The sequence below is a fragment of the Equus caballus genome, chromosome 15 (genome assembly GCF_041296265.1).
Source record: "Equus caballus isolate H_3958 breed thoroughbred chromosome 15, TB-T2T, whole genome shotgun sequence".
Lineage (NCBI taxonomy): Eukaryota > Metazoa > Chordata > Mammalia > Perissodactyla > Equidae > Equus > Equus caballus.
This window is the reverse complement of record NC_091698.1, coordinates 70,159,440-70,176,649: the sequence shown is the minus strand read 5'-3', so window position 1 is coordinate 70,176,649 and position 17,210 is coordinate 70,159,440. Positions and strand designations below refer to the sequence as shown.

General features: G+C 36.7%; 1 protein-coding gene across 8 annotated transcripts in view; it reads left to right on the top strand.

Annotated features, from left to right (window-relative positions):
- Positions 1–17,210, top strand: part of PPM1B (protein phosphatase, Mg2+/Mn2+ dependent 1B) — a 92,523-nt gene that overhangs the window by 49,577 nt on the left and 25,736 nt on the right. For all 8 annotated transcript variants that reach the window (XM_023619709.2, XM_070235527.1, XM_070235528.1 and 5 more), the window contains exon 3: positions 4,571–4,688. In XM_023619709.2, coding sequence (XP_023475477.1) covers positions 4,571–4,688 — 118 coding nt within the window. The remainder of the gene's footprint in view (positions 1–4,570; positions 4,689–17,210) is intronic.

Sequence of the window (17,210 nt, the reverse complement as noted above, 5' to 3'; positions counted from 1 at the left end):
CCTCTCCAACATTTGTTGCTTTTTTTCTTAGTAATTATAGCCATTCTAACAGGTGTAAGGTGATAGCTCAGTATAGTTTTGATTTGTATTTCCCTGATGGTTAGTGATGTTGAACATCTTTTCATGTGCGTATTCTGTATATCTTCTTTGGAAACATGTCTGTTCATACCCTCTGACCATTTTTTGATCGGGTTATTTGTTTTTTTGTTGGTGAGTTGTATCAGTTCTTTATATATTTTGGAGATTAACCCCTTGTCAGATATATGATTTGCAAATATTGTCTCCCAGTTGGTGTGTTGTCTTTTCATTTGGTTCCTGGTTTCCTTTGCCTTGCAGAAACTGTTTAGTCTCATGAAGTCCCGTTTGTTAATTTTTTCTTTTGTTTTGCTTGCCTGAGTAGACATGGTATTCGAAAAGATCCTTTTAAGACCGAGTCAAAGAGTGGACTGCCTATATTTTCTTCTAGGAGTTTTGTGGTTTCACATCTTACCTTCAAGTCTTTAATCCGTTTTGACTTAATTTTTGTGTATGGCAAAAGGTAATAGTCTACTTTCATTCCTTTACATGTGGCTGTCCAGTTTCCCCAACACCATTTATTGAAGAGACTTTCTTTTCTCCATTGTGTGTTCTTAGCTCCTTTGTCGAAGATTAGCTGTCCGTAGATGTGTGGTTTTATTTCTGGGAGAAGCTTATTTATTTTAAAATATGAGTTAGTACCTAACAGTTGGATCAAAATGGGGGAAATTAATGACATTTTTCCAAAGACAGTATCATTCCAGATTATTGATACAACATGGAGAATGTACTTGTATACCCCCCAAAATAATTGTTTAGCTCTAAACAGGAGTTTTTCCATTATAGTTTTCAGAAAATGTAATTGTAAATAACGCAAAAGTAGACACAGATAGTATTAAAGTGGAGTGTGGTTGGGTATTTTGAGGTATGGAAGAGGACTGACTGTAAAAGTACAGAATATGTAGTGTAGAGTTTCCCAAACTTTCTTGGTTCATGGTGCCTTTTCACAGTGCTACTTAGCCATATTAATACCTAACAGTTACAAGTATTAAGTAGTTAGATCCAAACTTAATGAGTACATATGTCTTAACAAAAGAGTTCACATACATTGAAAAAGTATGTTTTATTTCATTCTTTAAAAAACTACAGTTACATACTAATAAAATGTGGTACCTGTTGGTATCTGCACAACACAAACCTTGGAATCAATGGGCACTGCAACCATCATTTCCTGTATCACATTGATTTTTATGGGGACTGGCTTTTTATTACAGCAACCCCTAAAACCTCAGCTTTGAAAGACAGGATGTCATTGAGAGCAATATAGTGTTATCTGATGTTAAAACTGTGAACTACCTCGGGCTAATTTGTGGAGTATCCACAGATGTTTCCCCCTCTTTTAAAATATCTCTGAGCATACTGTGGCGCCCTGGGGCTTCTTGGTGCACTGTTTGAGAACGATGGGATTAATATTAGAACATAGGCTTTGGAGCCACACGGCTGAGTTTTAAGGTATGCTGTGTCACTTAGTATGAATTTGTGCAAAGCCTCAGATTCTTCATCTTTATAAAATAGAGATGATAATATCTTCATCATGGACTTGTTCAGAGTAAAGCTTTTGGCAAGTGCCTGGATGGTATCTGGTTTACAGACCTCAGTAAATTTTAGTTCTGTTGATGATAGTTATGAAACAAAGAGGTAAATTTTTATGTGGGAAATACAAGTTCAAGGAGTAAGGTAATGGTGAGGGAAGTGAGTATTCTTCAAATAAAGTAGTCGTAGGCTTCATCTTTCGTAAATAGGTAAAAATTTGGTCTATTCCTTAAGCTTGGCTGTTTTTTGAACTATAATGTAAATGAGATAACTACAGTGAGTGCAGGTTTAAAAAAATTGATTTAAAAAATGAGAAATATTGGGGCTGGCCTGGTGGCGCAGCAGTTAAGTGCGCATGTTCTGCTTTGGTGGCCCAGGATTTGCCGGTTCGGATCCCAGGTATGGACATGGCACCGCTTGGCAAGCCATGCTGTGGTAGGCGTCCCACATATAAAGTAGAGGAAGATGGGCATAGATGTGAGCTCAGGGTCAGTCTTCCTCAGCAAAAAGGGGAGGATTGGCAGCAGATGTTAGCTCAGGGCTACTCTTCCTCCCAAAAAAAAAAAGAGAGAAATATTGATGCTTTACTTATCATATATTCATTTACTAACCTTGACAGTGATAGATATTCTGTTCACAACCTATTTCATATGCTGCATGAAGACTTGATCCGGGACACTTCTTTATTACCATGCAGCATTCAACTTTAAAACTAATAGCGTCAAATTATTTTCTGCTTAAATTTAGATAACCTTGCTTATGGCAGGGGCAGTGGCTACTTTGACCTGTAACTATCTATTAATACACTAATTCCTTACAGTTATACAGCTGTGCTGTTTTCAAAATTAAAAAGTAAAAAGAAAAGGTGTACTGAAGTAATCAGTATTAAATATCTGGCTAACTCCTTTTATTATCCAAGCTGGGTTTTCTTCTTCTTCTTTTTGTTTAATCATGTTTCATTTCTGGACTTAATGAAAAATTTATACTGATTATGCAAGGATGATTTATCTTTAGAAAACTGAAGAGGCATAAAGGGAAGGATCTTTTTCAGTTGCTGTATATAAATTATTGAAACACACTCATACTTTGTGTTTAGAGGAAAGTCATCTTTATGTAGAAATAGAAGCAGCATCATTGAAATCACATGTACAGAGGTGTAATTGTAAATTATTTCCTTTAAATATCTTTGGATATTTAAACTTCTTGAAACTATCTTTCTGGTAGTTTTCCAACTGATAGAATGTGTGTTTTATAACTTACAAAAATATGAGGAAAATTATATATGTATTCATTAGGAATGGCTAAATGACACAACACTCTTGCTGTTGTTACCAAAATAAGAAATGGTTGGGAGAAGCTGGATTTCTAAAAATCTAAGGTGTTAGTTCTGTTTATTCATAAAATTGCTTTTGAAAAATCATTAATATTCAAGTAGTGCTTGATTCTTGAATATCTGTGGTATAAAATTTTGCCTGGTCTGAACTTTTATGGTAAATCCTGACTCCTGTGGAATGTATTGACTCCTTTTTTTGCTATTTGGAGCCATAATGTGTGTATATATGTGTGTGTGTGTATTCATACAGCCAATGCAATATTAAGTCATTGTGAAAGTTTTGGGTGGTTTTCATTAAGGAATGAAATTAGTTTGGGCCAATTTGGAAATCCTGATTTTTTTTTTTCCAGATATCGAGAATCTGATTATGGTTAAGAACTCATGATGGTTCTTCCCACTAAAGCATGAGAGTTTGTGGAGAGAATTATTACTCTTTATGAAGCCTTCTTAAGACCTGACCTTTACTGCCTTCAGACTTTGCTCCACTGAGTTTTAGGAGGTGGTAGCAGAAGTTCTTCAAGGCCTGCTTGTCCTTTTGGTTGCGTCCTGTGGGTTCTGAAAAGGTGGCAAGTCTAAACCAAACAATGCCTGCCTAGATTCTGGCCATAATGACTGAGAAGACTAGAATGGGTGTGGCCTTGGCTTTTTTCACTTGGGTTGGCAAACCCCATTATCAAACAAAATAGCCTACCACCTCCATTGACTTAGTTTTTTAGAATGGTGAATATGAAAAAAAAAACCAGGTTGAAAAAAATTCCTATTCCAAGAACAGTTTCATTCTTTTCTAAGAAACTCAGAGTAATGTATCTATAGGAAAAACAATGAGAAAATGTTTTAAATTTCTTGCTTATAATCTCCTGGTAATAAAGTAATATATATTCTGTACTTCCTTTTGTAGATCATTTGTCTGTGATGGTGTGATTAAAAGGCAGCAGTAAAATTTGTCCTTAAATTAGCAGTTTTAGCTGCTCTCTATAGACACTGACACTCTTTCTGATTGTGTATAACAATCTGATGTCTTTTCTTCAGAAGTTATTACATCAGACTACAGTGTGTCTCAGCCATCCAGTTATATTCCATTGTTTGATTCTGTACACTCAGAACAGTTCCCAATTTAATTTTTTGTTCTCTGCTTGTAGTTCAGTTTAGTGTTTTGGGTATCCTAATGATTAACAGTTTTCAGCTATGTCAAATTGAGTAGAGTTTAGTAGCATTGCTCTGATGCAGATTAATTAAGTGGGAAAAAATTGCACATTTGTTTGGGAGGATGCATTTTTGGCCTAAGTTGCTTTGGGGAAATGTAGTCCTGAATGTAAAACACAGTTTAGAAGATATAATACATATGAAGATATCTTCATTTCTCAGATTGTGGAATGGTGGTGGGTAAGAATACGTATATAGAATCAAAAGTCATAACGTAATTACAGGTCTACCCATACCTAGAGACCTTGTTTCTTAGGGTGTGCTAAAATAGTTCTTTGGAATGAAAATGAACGTGTTGAATGTGTACATTCTGAATGATGAAATAAACTATAATTGCTTACTGTAATTAACTCTTTTGAAGTAAATAATAGAAAGTTGGTAAACTATAGAAGTATAATTCTTTCTTTTTCTTTCTTTAATATACAGGGAAGTCGAGATAACATGAGTATTGTACTAGTTTGCTTTTCAAATGCCCCTAAGGTCTCAGATGAAGCAGTGAGAAAAGATTCAGAGTTGGATAAGTACTTGGAATCACGGGTTGAAGGTAAGAGAAGCTTTTTTTTATTTAGAAGGAAGGAAAAGTGTTCTTACTTGTTTATCAAATAGTTTTAAAATTTCCTTAGGAAAAGCAATTAAATATTTCAAAACAAGGCCTTAAAAAATAAGCATCTATCTGCTTAAGATTTACTGTCACATCTTGGACCAATGCATGGCGATTTATGGCAGGGAGAAGACAAATTTGTCTATTATACCACCGAAGAGAGACATCATTTGAAAATACTCTGTTAAAGCGTGCCTTTTTCTTCCCCCTGATTACATTTTTGGTTGGAAGTGAAGAATCCAGTGAAATTTGCCTCAGGTTATCATGAACACTAAGTGCTGTAATTCCACTAATACTAATTCTCCCTTCCCAAGTTAATCATAGGAATTCATTACCATGTGTTTTTCATCTTACTGATATAGTTAGCATTGGTGTTATAAAGGATTATTGATTTTACTTTTTTAAACTTTATTTTGCAATAATTTTAAACTTACAGAAGTTGCAAAAATTTTATAGAGGGCTCTCATGTACGTGAGTACCTTTTACCTAGATTCCCCATTTGTTTACATTATACTTCATTTAACTCATATCTCTATATACATTCTATAGCATACATTCTTTTTCTCTCTCTCCCTTTGCACCTCTCCCTCCCGTCCTTTGGATTACTAAATTTTTTTCTGAACCAATGGAGAGTAATTTGCAGACAGTATCCCTTAATACAAAAAGAACAGTCTCTACGTGACTATAGTACATCCATCAAAATTAGGAAGTTAAGAGTGACATCAGTGTCATAGCAGAGTGAGTTGTACCCTTTGTCTTTCCCCTCTAAGTTACCACCAAACAGACATGCCATGACCCCTGGGAAGCAGTGGAACTAGGGGAGCAGCCCCTTTCCCCTCCCCTGGTGGCAGTGATCCAGGACAAGGATCCTCACACAGTGGCCCATGGAACTCTGGAGGCCAGGGCATCCTGGCCCTGCATGCAAAAATGCCCACAAAGCAGTGGCAGCCTCACACATGTGAACACCTATGGAATGGTGACAGTTGGTGGCAGCTCCACCTACACAACTGTGAGCAGATGGGGTGGGAACAGAAAAAACAGCCCTTCTCACCCCCAGCGGTGCCAGGTGGAACCTGCAATCAAAAGTGTCAGGAACAGTAGCAGAACCAGTGACCCAGCTCCCAGTGGCAGCACCTCCAACACCAGCTCCTCCATCAGTCGGGGTGTATACAAGTCCTCAGGTCCCTGGAAGTGACAGCAACACCCATGAACCTAGCACCCCTGACAGTGGTTCAACCAGCACCCCCAGACAACTCGGGAACAGCAGCACAGGTGGTGCACAGGACAGTAGCATCTGAGCTCACAGAGAGCCAGTGGAGGAACACAAGACCTAGGTGACCCCGGAAGCAGCAGAAGTGCTTGCAGCCTGGTGACTCTGGTGGTGTCACTGGAGACTGTAGTGACAACTAATCAGCAAGGCACCAGCAACTCCAGAGGCACAAGTGATAGAAGGAGGGCACTGACGCTGCTTCTGTAGAGGCAGTGGAGGGTGGAAAGTGCAGGCTGTTAAATAGAATCAGAAGCAGCTGAGAACCAAAGTAACCAAATCTGTACCCAAATAAGAAAAGGTGATTACTGAGTGAGCCAGCAGATGGTCAGTTCATCAAACACCATGAAGAACTACAGTAACACACAGAACAGAAGGAAAAGGACAGCTTTCTAGAAACCAAACCTGAAGTCACAGAAGATTGCCATCTAACTGACAGAATTCAAAATAGCTGGCATAAAGAAACTCAACGAGTTACAAGAAAACTCAGACAGTTAAATGAGCTCAGGAATAAAATTAATGAACAGAAGGAATGCTTCACCAAAGAGATTGAAGCTCTAAAAAAAAAAAAAAAACACCAAACAATTTCTGGATATGAAGATCACAGTGAAATAATAAAAATAATGTAGAAAGCATTAAAAATAGAGTAGACATTATAAAGGAGAGAATTAGTGAGCTCAAAGATAGAAACCTAGAAATGATCCAGCTGGAGGAGGAGAGAGAACTAAGATTTTTTAAAAATGAAGAAATTCTTCAAGAAATATCCATGTCACTTAGGAAAAGTAATAGAAGGATTATAGGTATCCCAGAGAGAGAAGAGACAGAGAGAGGAATAGACAGCTTATTCAAAGAAATAATAGCTGATAACTTCCCAAACTTGTGGAAGGAACTGGACATGCACGTATCTGAAGTTTATAGAACTCCTAATTACATCAGTTCAAAAAGACCTTCTCCAAGGCGTATAATATTAAAATTGGCAAAAATCAATGGCAAAGAAAAAATATTGAGGGCAGCAAGAGAGAAGGAAATAACCTCCAGAGGAACTCCCATCAGGCTTTCAGCATATTTCTCAGCATAAGCCTTACAGGCTAGGAGAAAGTGGAATGATATAGTCAAAATACTGAAAGAAAAAAGCTGTCAGCCAAGAATATTCTGTCTGGCAAAATTATCCTTCAGATGTGAAAGAGAAATGAAAGCTTTCCCAGACAAGTAAAAGCTGGAGGAGTTCATCACCAATAGACCTGCCTTACAAGAAGGCTTGAAAGGAGCCCTCCTACCTGAAACAAAAAGATAAAGGTTTACAAAACTTTGACCAAGGAGATAAATAGAGGAGTCAGGAAACTGCAGCTCTATATAGGAATAGGTTCTCAAACAATTATAACATAAGGGATAAAGGGAAAGAAAACATCAAAAATAACTATAAACACTTCAGTTTGGTCACAAACAACACAAAAAAGAATATTGTGACAACAAAAATATAGAAATGGAAGAAGAAAGGGATGGAACCTGCATAGGCTAATGGAGATAAGAGGCTGTTAAAAAAAGGACTATCTCGTTCATTTGATCTTTTATACAAACCTCATAGTAGCCACAAAACAAAAAAATCAGAGCAGAATCACAAATTGTAAATAAAGAGAAAACCACCAAACTGAAATGGCAGATAGAAATACAAAGAAAAAGAAACAATGGAAATATAGAACAAGAAAACAAAAGATAAAATGACAGTATATATCAATTACTGTAAATGTAAATGGATTGCAATCACCGATTGCAGAAGATACAGAGAGGCTGGATAGATTAAAACACAAGACCCAACAATATGACGCTTCCAGGAAACACATCTCAGCTCTAAAGACAAACATAGGCTCACAGTGCAAGGATGGAAAATGATATTCCAAGCAAATGGCAAGCCAAAGAAAGTGAGTGTAACCATACTTATATCAGACAAAGCAGACTTCAAGATAAGAAAGATAACAAGAGACAAAGATGGGCATTATAGAATGATAAAAGGGATATTCTACCACAAGACGTAACACTTATTAATATAAATATATATGCACCTGACATAGGAGCACTAAAGTATGTAAAGATAACGAGAGACAAAGATGGGCATTATAGAATGATAAAAGGGATATTCTACCCAAGACGTAACACTTATTAATATAAATATATATGCACCTGACATAGGAGCACTAAAGTATATAAAGCAACTATTAACAGACCTAAAGGGAGAAATTGACAGCAACATGATAATAGTTGGGAACCTTAACACCTCACTTACATCAGGGGATAGATCATCCAGATAGAAAGTCAACAAGGAAGCAGTGGCCTTAAATAAAACACTAGGCCAGATGGACTTAATAGATCTATATATATAGATTGTTTCATCCCCAAACAACAGAATACACATTCTTCTCAAATGCCCATGGAGTATTCTCAAAGATAGACCATATGTTGGTAAACAAGGCAATCCTCAATAAATTTAAGAAGACGAAATCATAATCAAACATCTTTTTTGACCACAATGCTATAAAACTAGAAATGAACTACAAGAAAAAAGCTGGGGAAGTCACAAATATGTGGCAACTAAACAGCATGCTACAGAACAACTATTGGATCAATGAAGAAAACAAAGGAGAAATCAGAAAATAGCTGGAGACAAATCAAAATGAAAACACAACATACCAAAACATATGGGATGCAGCAAAATCGGTACTAAGAGGGAAATATATAGCAATGGAGGCCTACCTCAAGAAACAAAAAAAATCTCAAATCAACAAGCTTACACTATATACCTAAAGGAACTAGGAAAAGAAGAACAAAGAAGGCCCGAAGTCAGTAGAAAGAAGGAGATAAAAATCAGAGCAGACATAAATGAAATAGATACTAAAAACAATAGAAAGAATCAATGAAACTAAGAGCTGGTTCTCTGAGAAGATAAATAAAATTGACAAACCCTTAGCCAGACTCACTAAGAAAACAAGAGAGAAGACTCAAATGAATGAAATCTGAAATGAGATAGGAAAGATTACAGTCAACACCACAGAAATACGGAGGATTATAAGAGAATACTATGAAAAGCTATACACCAACAAACTTGATAACCTAGAAGAAATGGATAAGTTCTTAGAATCATACAATCTCCCAAAACTGAATCAATAATAAACTGAGAATTTGAATAGACCAATCACAAGCAAAGAGATTGAAACAGTAATCAAAAACCTCCCCAAAAACGAAAGTCCAGGACCAGATGGCTTCTCTGGTGAATTCTACCAAACATTCAAAGAAAATTAATTCCTGTCCTTCTCAAACTATTCTGAAAAATTGAAGAGCACATGATGCTTCCTAACTCATTTTACCATCCCCAGCATTACCCTGATACCAAAACCAGACAAGGACAACACCAAAAAGGAAAGTTACAGGCCAATATTGCTCATGAGCATAGATGCAAAAATCCTCAACAAAATATTAGCAAGTCATATACAGCAATACTTTAAAACAATAATACACCATGATCAAGTGAGATTTATTCCAGGGATGTAAGGATGGTTCAACATCTGCAAATCAATCAATTCTGATTAATTCTATTAAGCATCTTCTAATTGGGAGCATATTTGCTGGACAATATGAAGAATAAAAGTCACATGATCATCTCAATAGACACAGAGAAAGCATTTGAGAAGACCAACATCCATATATGATAAAAACTCTCAATAAAATGGGTATAGAAGGAAGTACCTCAACATAATAAAAACCCTATATAACAGACCCGCAGCCAATATCATACTCAGTGAGGAAAAACTGAAAGCCATTCTTCTGAGAACAGAAACAAGACAACGGTGCCCACTCTCACCACTCTTATTCAACATAGTACTGGAAGTTTTATAGCAATCAGAGAAGAAAAAGAAATAAATGGGATCCAAATTGGGAAGGAAGAAATGAAACTCTATTTGCAGATGACATGACTCTCTATATAGAAACCCCTGAAAATTCCAACAAAAACTATTAGAAAGGGTCAACAAATACACCAAAGTTGCAGGATACAAAATCAACTTTCAAAAATCAGTTGCATTTCTATACACTAATAACAAACTATTAGAAAGGGAAGTCAAGAATACAATCCCATTTACAATCACAACAAAAGGAATAAAATACCTAGGAATAAATTTAACTAAGGAGGTGAAAGCCTATAAACTGTAAGATATTATTGAAAGAAATTGAAGATGACTTAAAGAAATGGAAAGACACTCCATGCACATGGATTGGAAGAATAAATATAGTTAAAACGTCCATATTACATAAAGCCATCTACAGATTCAGTGCAATCCCAATCAGAATCCCAATGACTTTCTTCACAGAAATTGAATAAAGAATCCTAAAATTCATATGGGGCAACAAAAGACCCCAAATAGCTAAAGCAATCCTGAGGAAAAAGAACAAAGCTGGAGGCATCACAATTCCTGACTTCGAAATATACTACAAGGCTATGGTAATCAAAACAGCATGGTACTGACACAAAAACAGACACACAGATCAATGGAACAGAATTGATAGTCTAGAAGTAAAACCACACATCTATGCACAGCTCATCTTTGACAAAGGAGCCAAGAACATAAAATGAGGAAAGGAAAGTCTCTTCAATAAATGGTGTTGGGGGGCCAGCCCTGTGGCATAATGGTTAAGTTCAGCACACTCTGCTTTGATAGCCCACATTCATGGGTTTGGATGCTGGGCGTGGACCTACACCACTCGACAGCCATGCTGCGGCGGCAACCCACATAAAAAGTGGAGGAAGATTGTCCCAGATGTTAGCTCAGGGCTAATCTTCCTCAGTAATAGATAGATAGATAGATAGATAGATAAGATTAGATAGATAGTGTTGGGAAAACTGGACAGCCACATGCAAAAGAATCAAAGTAGACCATTATCTTATGCCGTACACAAAAATTACCTCAACATGGATTAAAGACTTGAATGTAATACCTGAAACCATAAAACTCTTAGAAGAAAATACAGACAGTATCCTCTTTGACATCAGTCTTAGCAGTATCTTTTCAAGTACCATATGTACTCAGGCAAGAGAAACCAAAGAATAACAAAATGGGACTACATGAGACTAAAAGGTTCTGCACAGCAAAGGAAACCATCAACAAAACAAAAAGGAAAAAATATTTGCAAATCATGTATCCAATAATGGATTAATTTCCAAAATATGTAGAGAACTCATACAGCTCAACGACATATAAATGAACAAATCCAGTCAAAAAATGGGCAGAGGATCTGTACCAGCCCCTTGGCCTATGATTAAGTTCAGTGTGCTCCACTTTGGGTGGCGCAGGTTTGGTTCTGGGGTGCGGACCTACACCACTCATCAGTGGCCATCCTGCTGTGGTGGTGACCCAGATACAAAATAGAGGAAGATTGGCACAGATATTAGCTCAGGACAAATCTTCCTCAGCAAAAGAAAAAAGAGGAGGGACAGAGGATATGAACAGAAATTTTTCCAAAGAAGATATACAGATGGCTGATGGGCACATGAAAAGATGTTCAACATCATTAATCATTAAGGAAATGCAGATCGAAACTATAATGAGATACCACATCACACCCATCAGAATGGCTGTAATTAACAAGACAAGAAATAAGAAGCGTTGGAGAGGATGTTGAGAAAAGGGAAGCCTCATACAGTGCTGGTGGGACTGCAAACTGGTCCAGCCACGATGGAAAACAGCATGGTGATTTCTCAAAAAATTAAAAATAGAAATACCGTGTGATCCATAGTAATGTACACCTGATATTTACACAATGTTATAAGCTGATATGACCTCAATAAAATAATATTTTTTAAAATTAGGAAGTTAGCATCGATGTAATAATCTAATCCACAGATCTCTTCAAATTTCCGTAGTTATCTCACTAATACTTTTTACTGGTCCAAGATCTAGTCTGGACCATGTGCAGCATTTAGTTGTCATGCCTCCGTAGTCTCCTTCAATGTGAAAAAGTTGCATAGTCTTTTTCTTCTTTTTACTGTTCTTGACATTTTTCAACAGTACAGGTTAGTTATTTTGCAGAATGTCCCTCAATTTGAGTTGGCTGATGTTTCCTCTTGATAAGATTTATGTTATACATTGGCAGGAATACTACCAATGTGATTCTGGGTGCTTCTCAATGCGTCATATCAGGAGACACGTGATGTTAATTTGTCCCATTAGTGGTAATCTTAACTTTTATCACTTGCTTGAGATGTTGTCTTTCAGGTTCCTCCATTGAAAAGTTTTAATACGTATAATGGTATTAATATAAAAGTATTAAGAAGTATAACATACTTAACACACATATTAATAACATAATTAATAACATAACAAGTATGTTATACCTATTAATAAGTATTCAATAGGGAGATACTTTGAGATTATGTTAGTAACCTATTTTTTCTCTTGTTTTCACCTGCCAATTTTAGTATCCATTGATTATTCTTTCCTGAATCAGTTGCCACTGGGGTGATAGCCAAATGGTGATTTTCTAATTCAGTTATTCCTTCTATATGTATTAGTTAGCATTTTACTGTAAAGAAAAATTTTCTCTTCTACCCATTTGTTTGTTCAATTTATATGAGTTTGGACTCAGATTCCTATTGTTTTCATATTGTTATAATCTGTTATTTTTATTTTCATTTTGATACTTATATTGTCTTAGATTTGGCCAGTGAGAACCTCTTCAAGCTTTCTCCAGTGTCCTTTTGACCTGTCTCCATAATTCTTTGAACAATTCCTTCTTTTCTGGCATAATGAGATATTCCAGGTTCATCTTGCTCATATTTTCCTTGTACCAACCCTTACATGGGCCACTTTTCTAATAATCACTCTTTTCTTTTATTTAGGGGAGTAAGGTATTTGGGAATTGAGATCTGGGCGTTAGATGTGCTGTTGGATTGTTTCTGTTCCCAAATCCTCTCCAAGGATAGACAGGCATGCCCTCACACAGGCATGCACACACATACGCATTTACGTCTGTATCCCTCTCTCCTTTCCTTCCTCTCTGTCTTATCTGTGTATCTATCTATCTAACTGTCCCACCAGTAACTCCAATTCCAGTCCAGTGCTACAGAGGTCATTTTAGTTTCCTCTCTTTTCATATTTGTAAATCCCTTCTACAATGAGAGACCTGGCTCATACTGATGAATCTAACAAATCTTCCCTCACTGCTAATCCTTGTGTAGATGCCTTCCTCACTCCACACTGGCTTTGAACCCCATTCCAGGTCAACCCCCCCCCCCCCCCCACCCCGGCCCCAGTGCTAAAGTTCTTCTTACTGTTCTCAAGCTGCGATACCGCAGGCTGGACCCTGCTGCTGCCACCATTGTCCCCTCCGCCCCTGATATACCAAACTTGCTTGGCCTAATCTAAAGCTTTTTGGGCTAAAAATCCATTATTATTCAGGAATGAGGGAGGGGAGAAGTTAGTCTCTTTATCTTTAATATAATTGCTGGTATCTTTGGGTTTAAATCCATCATCTTATTTGTTTCCATATGTGCCATCTATTCTCTTTCCTTTTTTTCTCCTTTCTTATCTTCTTTTGGATTAATCACTATTTTCTATTCCAGTTTATCCTTGCATTTTCTTATTAGTTATACATTCTTTTAAAAATTTATTGTCATTTACTTTGATAAACAGAGAATGCATGTTAGAGATTATGACAGAATCCCCAACTTAATACTATATTTTGATTGTATATGTGCTGTTTTTTTAGATATAAAATTACTTTTTATGAAGTTATGTCAATCTTACTTTCTTTTTTGATGTCATTCTTACAAAATACTTCTCTCAATTCAAGGTTACATATTGACCTATATTTTCTCCTAACACTTTAATGGCTTGATTTTTTTTTTAAATTGTAAATACATTTGAATGATATAATTAATGATTATGGTGTGATAGGCTTGTTGAATTTGGCCTATTATGAGTTGACTTTTGAATATAGTAGCTATGGTAATTGGTGAGAGTTTTGAAATATGAAGATTTGCAATTTTAAATGTGTAATTACCATAGGAAAACTGCATTCTTTTGCAGATTTGGAGGTGGGAGCAGATTAATCTTTTCTAGCTTTACAGCTGTCTCGCTGCACACTATAAACAAGGTGCTTAATGGTTTTGTTTTTGGTTTTGGTCTGCAATTTCTTCAGCTCCGAATTGTCAGTGAGTTCTGCTTTTAGGGTAATGGAAACATAAGAAATGTGTGGGAACGCTTAGAAGGCTATGTCAGAGGCACTCTGTTCCTCTTGATACTATCATAATTATTAAGAGGAGCTATTTATAGGAGTTGTTAATAATGCGCATTTTCTGATAAACAATATTGTATTTGGGTACAGGATTGCTGGCTGAAGTTTATGAGAAGGCAAGAAGAATTTTCTTATTGTCCTGTTTCCTCATTCATAAAAAAGAAACTAGATAGTTTTCATTTTGAGAAGAACTCTCCAGTTTGGTCAGCAACTTGTTATGTGATCTCAGCCCACTTGCCTCACCTCTCACGGCTCCAGTTTCTTTATTGTGAACTAAAGATAAAAACACCAACCATACAGATTGTTTTAATAAATAAATGAGATAATGTTTAAGTTTCTAGTATGATGCCTGACACATAAGTCCTCAGAAAACTGGCTTTTATTAACTCTTCTGTACAGCTAAGTTTTAATTTCTTAAAGGTGTGGCCAATTCCATTCGATATGGGTAGTTAACATTTAATATTAATTTTTTCTTGTATAGTTTTTAACTTTCCAAAGTATGTATTATATGGCAGAGATGGCAAATATGTAATATTATGATCTCTGGGGCCTCTGGCAAATACTTGATTTAAATCATTCAATCGAAAGACTTTAAAGTCCTTGACAAAGCAGCCACCACAAATCAATTTCTGTCGGTACTTACAATGTAACTTCTTTTTATGAGGCACTGTTCTTCAAGAGCATTGTATTTCTATTAGGGTTTTAAATCATGTAATCTGACATTAAATTTTGAGGTAAAAGCATTCTGTTGTATTGGACAAACCTGTGTACAGGTTTGTAGTGAAGGTGGGCAAATTGAGGAGGTATGGTGTTAAATAGGGAATAGTGTTTAACTTACATTGATTAGTTAGATATTTAGTGAGTACTTTCACCATGTATTCATTTATTCAGCTTTCCTTGAGCACGTGTTTCACTGGGGATATTGCAGAAAACAAAGCAAAGCAGTTCTTGATCTCATGGAGTTTATAGTCTAATAGAGACCAATAACTGCTTTTTTTTTAAGTAGAAGAAAAGTAAAACAGTAAGCAGAGAGTAACAAGGAATATTGGTTAGGAAGGTCTCTGTGAGGAAAGACATTTGAGCAGATACCTACCTGTACAGTCTTTGGGAGAGAGAGGCTCACTGAGGGAAGAGTGCTCCAGGCAGAGGGAGCAGCAAAGACTGAGGAGGGAATGTGCTTAGAGAGCATGGCTGGATTAGAATGAGCTGGTAGAAAAGTGGAAGACTAAGAGAGGTTGCTAAGAAGCAGATTATGTAGGGTTTTGTGGTCAAAATGAGGACTTTGGACTTTGTTCAACTGGTTTTGGGAAGTCATTAAGAGATTTTGAGCATAAAAGTGACTTGATCTGACTATTTTCAAAGGATCTTTCTCAGTTGCTATGTAAAGAAGAGATTGTAAAGAGGGGGCAAGAGGGGAAGCCAAGAGACCAATTAGGAATCGTGTGTTAATGCAGGTGGCAGATGATGGTGCTGGCTTGGATGGCAATGGCATCAGTAGAGGAGTGTGAAAATGGTTGGTAAAGTACTAGACTGCAGTGGTTCTCAGTGGGGGGAGATTTGGTCCCCCATGGGACATGTGGCAATGTCTGGAGATGTTTTTGGTGTCATAAATGAGGAGGTCCCATTGGCGTCTAGCGAGTAGAGGCCAGAGATGTTGCTTAATATTCTGCAGTGCACAAGACAGCCTCCACAACAAAAAATTGTCTGGGCCAAAATGTTAGTAGTGTCGAGGATGAGAAACCCTGCACTATAGAGATACAAGTGCAAGTAGAACAATTACAGTTTTGCTTTCATGAAGCTTGCAGTCTCCGATACAGTAGACATTGGGTACAATGGAAGTATGTCTCAGTGCACCAACTCCAGGCTGGGGTCAGAGAAGAGTGGGAGAAAGTGACACATAAAGTTGAAACCTGAAGGAGGAATACAAGTTAACCATAAAAAGAGGTTGGTTGGATTGGCATAAAAAGTGTTCCAAACCAAGGGAAAAGTGCATGTGAAGATCTAGAAGGAGGAGAAGGCTTCTCTCAATAGAGCCTTTGGAGATACAGGAGTCAAGAACAGAGCTGAGTTGGAGTGGTGAAAGTTAAGGTCACAGTCAGGGTCTGGTGAAGCATGATACTCAGTTTGTATTTTGCATCTTGAGGGCTGCCTAGGACACTGCGTTTTTGTTGTGTTTAAAGTAAGTTGTCAGGGCCAGCCCGGTGTCTCAGCGGTTAAGTGTGCATGTTCTGCTTTGTGGGTCCGGGGTTCACGAGTTTGGATCCCGGGTGCGAACATGGCACCACTTGGCATGCCATGCTGTGGTAGGCATCCCACATATAAAGTAGGGGAAGATGGGCACGGATGTGAGCTCAGGGCCAGTCTTCCTCAGCAAAAAGAGGAGGATTGACGGCAGATGTTAGCTCAGGGCTAATATTCCTCAAAAATAAATAAATAAAAATAAAGTAAGTTGTCATTTTCTGATTTTTGAGGAGTTTATGTCTTGATACTGGCCAAATAATTATGCTTTAAAAGTCTGTTTTTCATAAATTGTAAATATAAGTGGAATGTGTAAATGTTTTGTTTTGTTGTAAGCATTAGAAACTTCTGTGATTTATTTTTTTTTCTTTTAAATAAATTGTTGTGGAACATCACTGTTTAGGATCAAAAATTTATAAAACGATTTTTAATTTTTCTCCTTCTCCTTATAATCCTTATCCCTTCATTGTTTTTGTTTTCCTGTAATTATAGTATTAATAATTTTTATATTATTTTTACATAAAATTAGACCAAAAGTGTGTTTCCATATAGCTGTACTGTGTTCGTAGGGATCATTTTTAGTGATTTATAAACCATTTCACTCAGTGTCTGTACCAAGATTTTCTTACCTGTCTCTTTATTGTTGGACATTTAATTTGTTCCAGTTTTCACTTTTATGA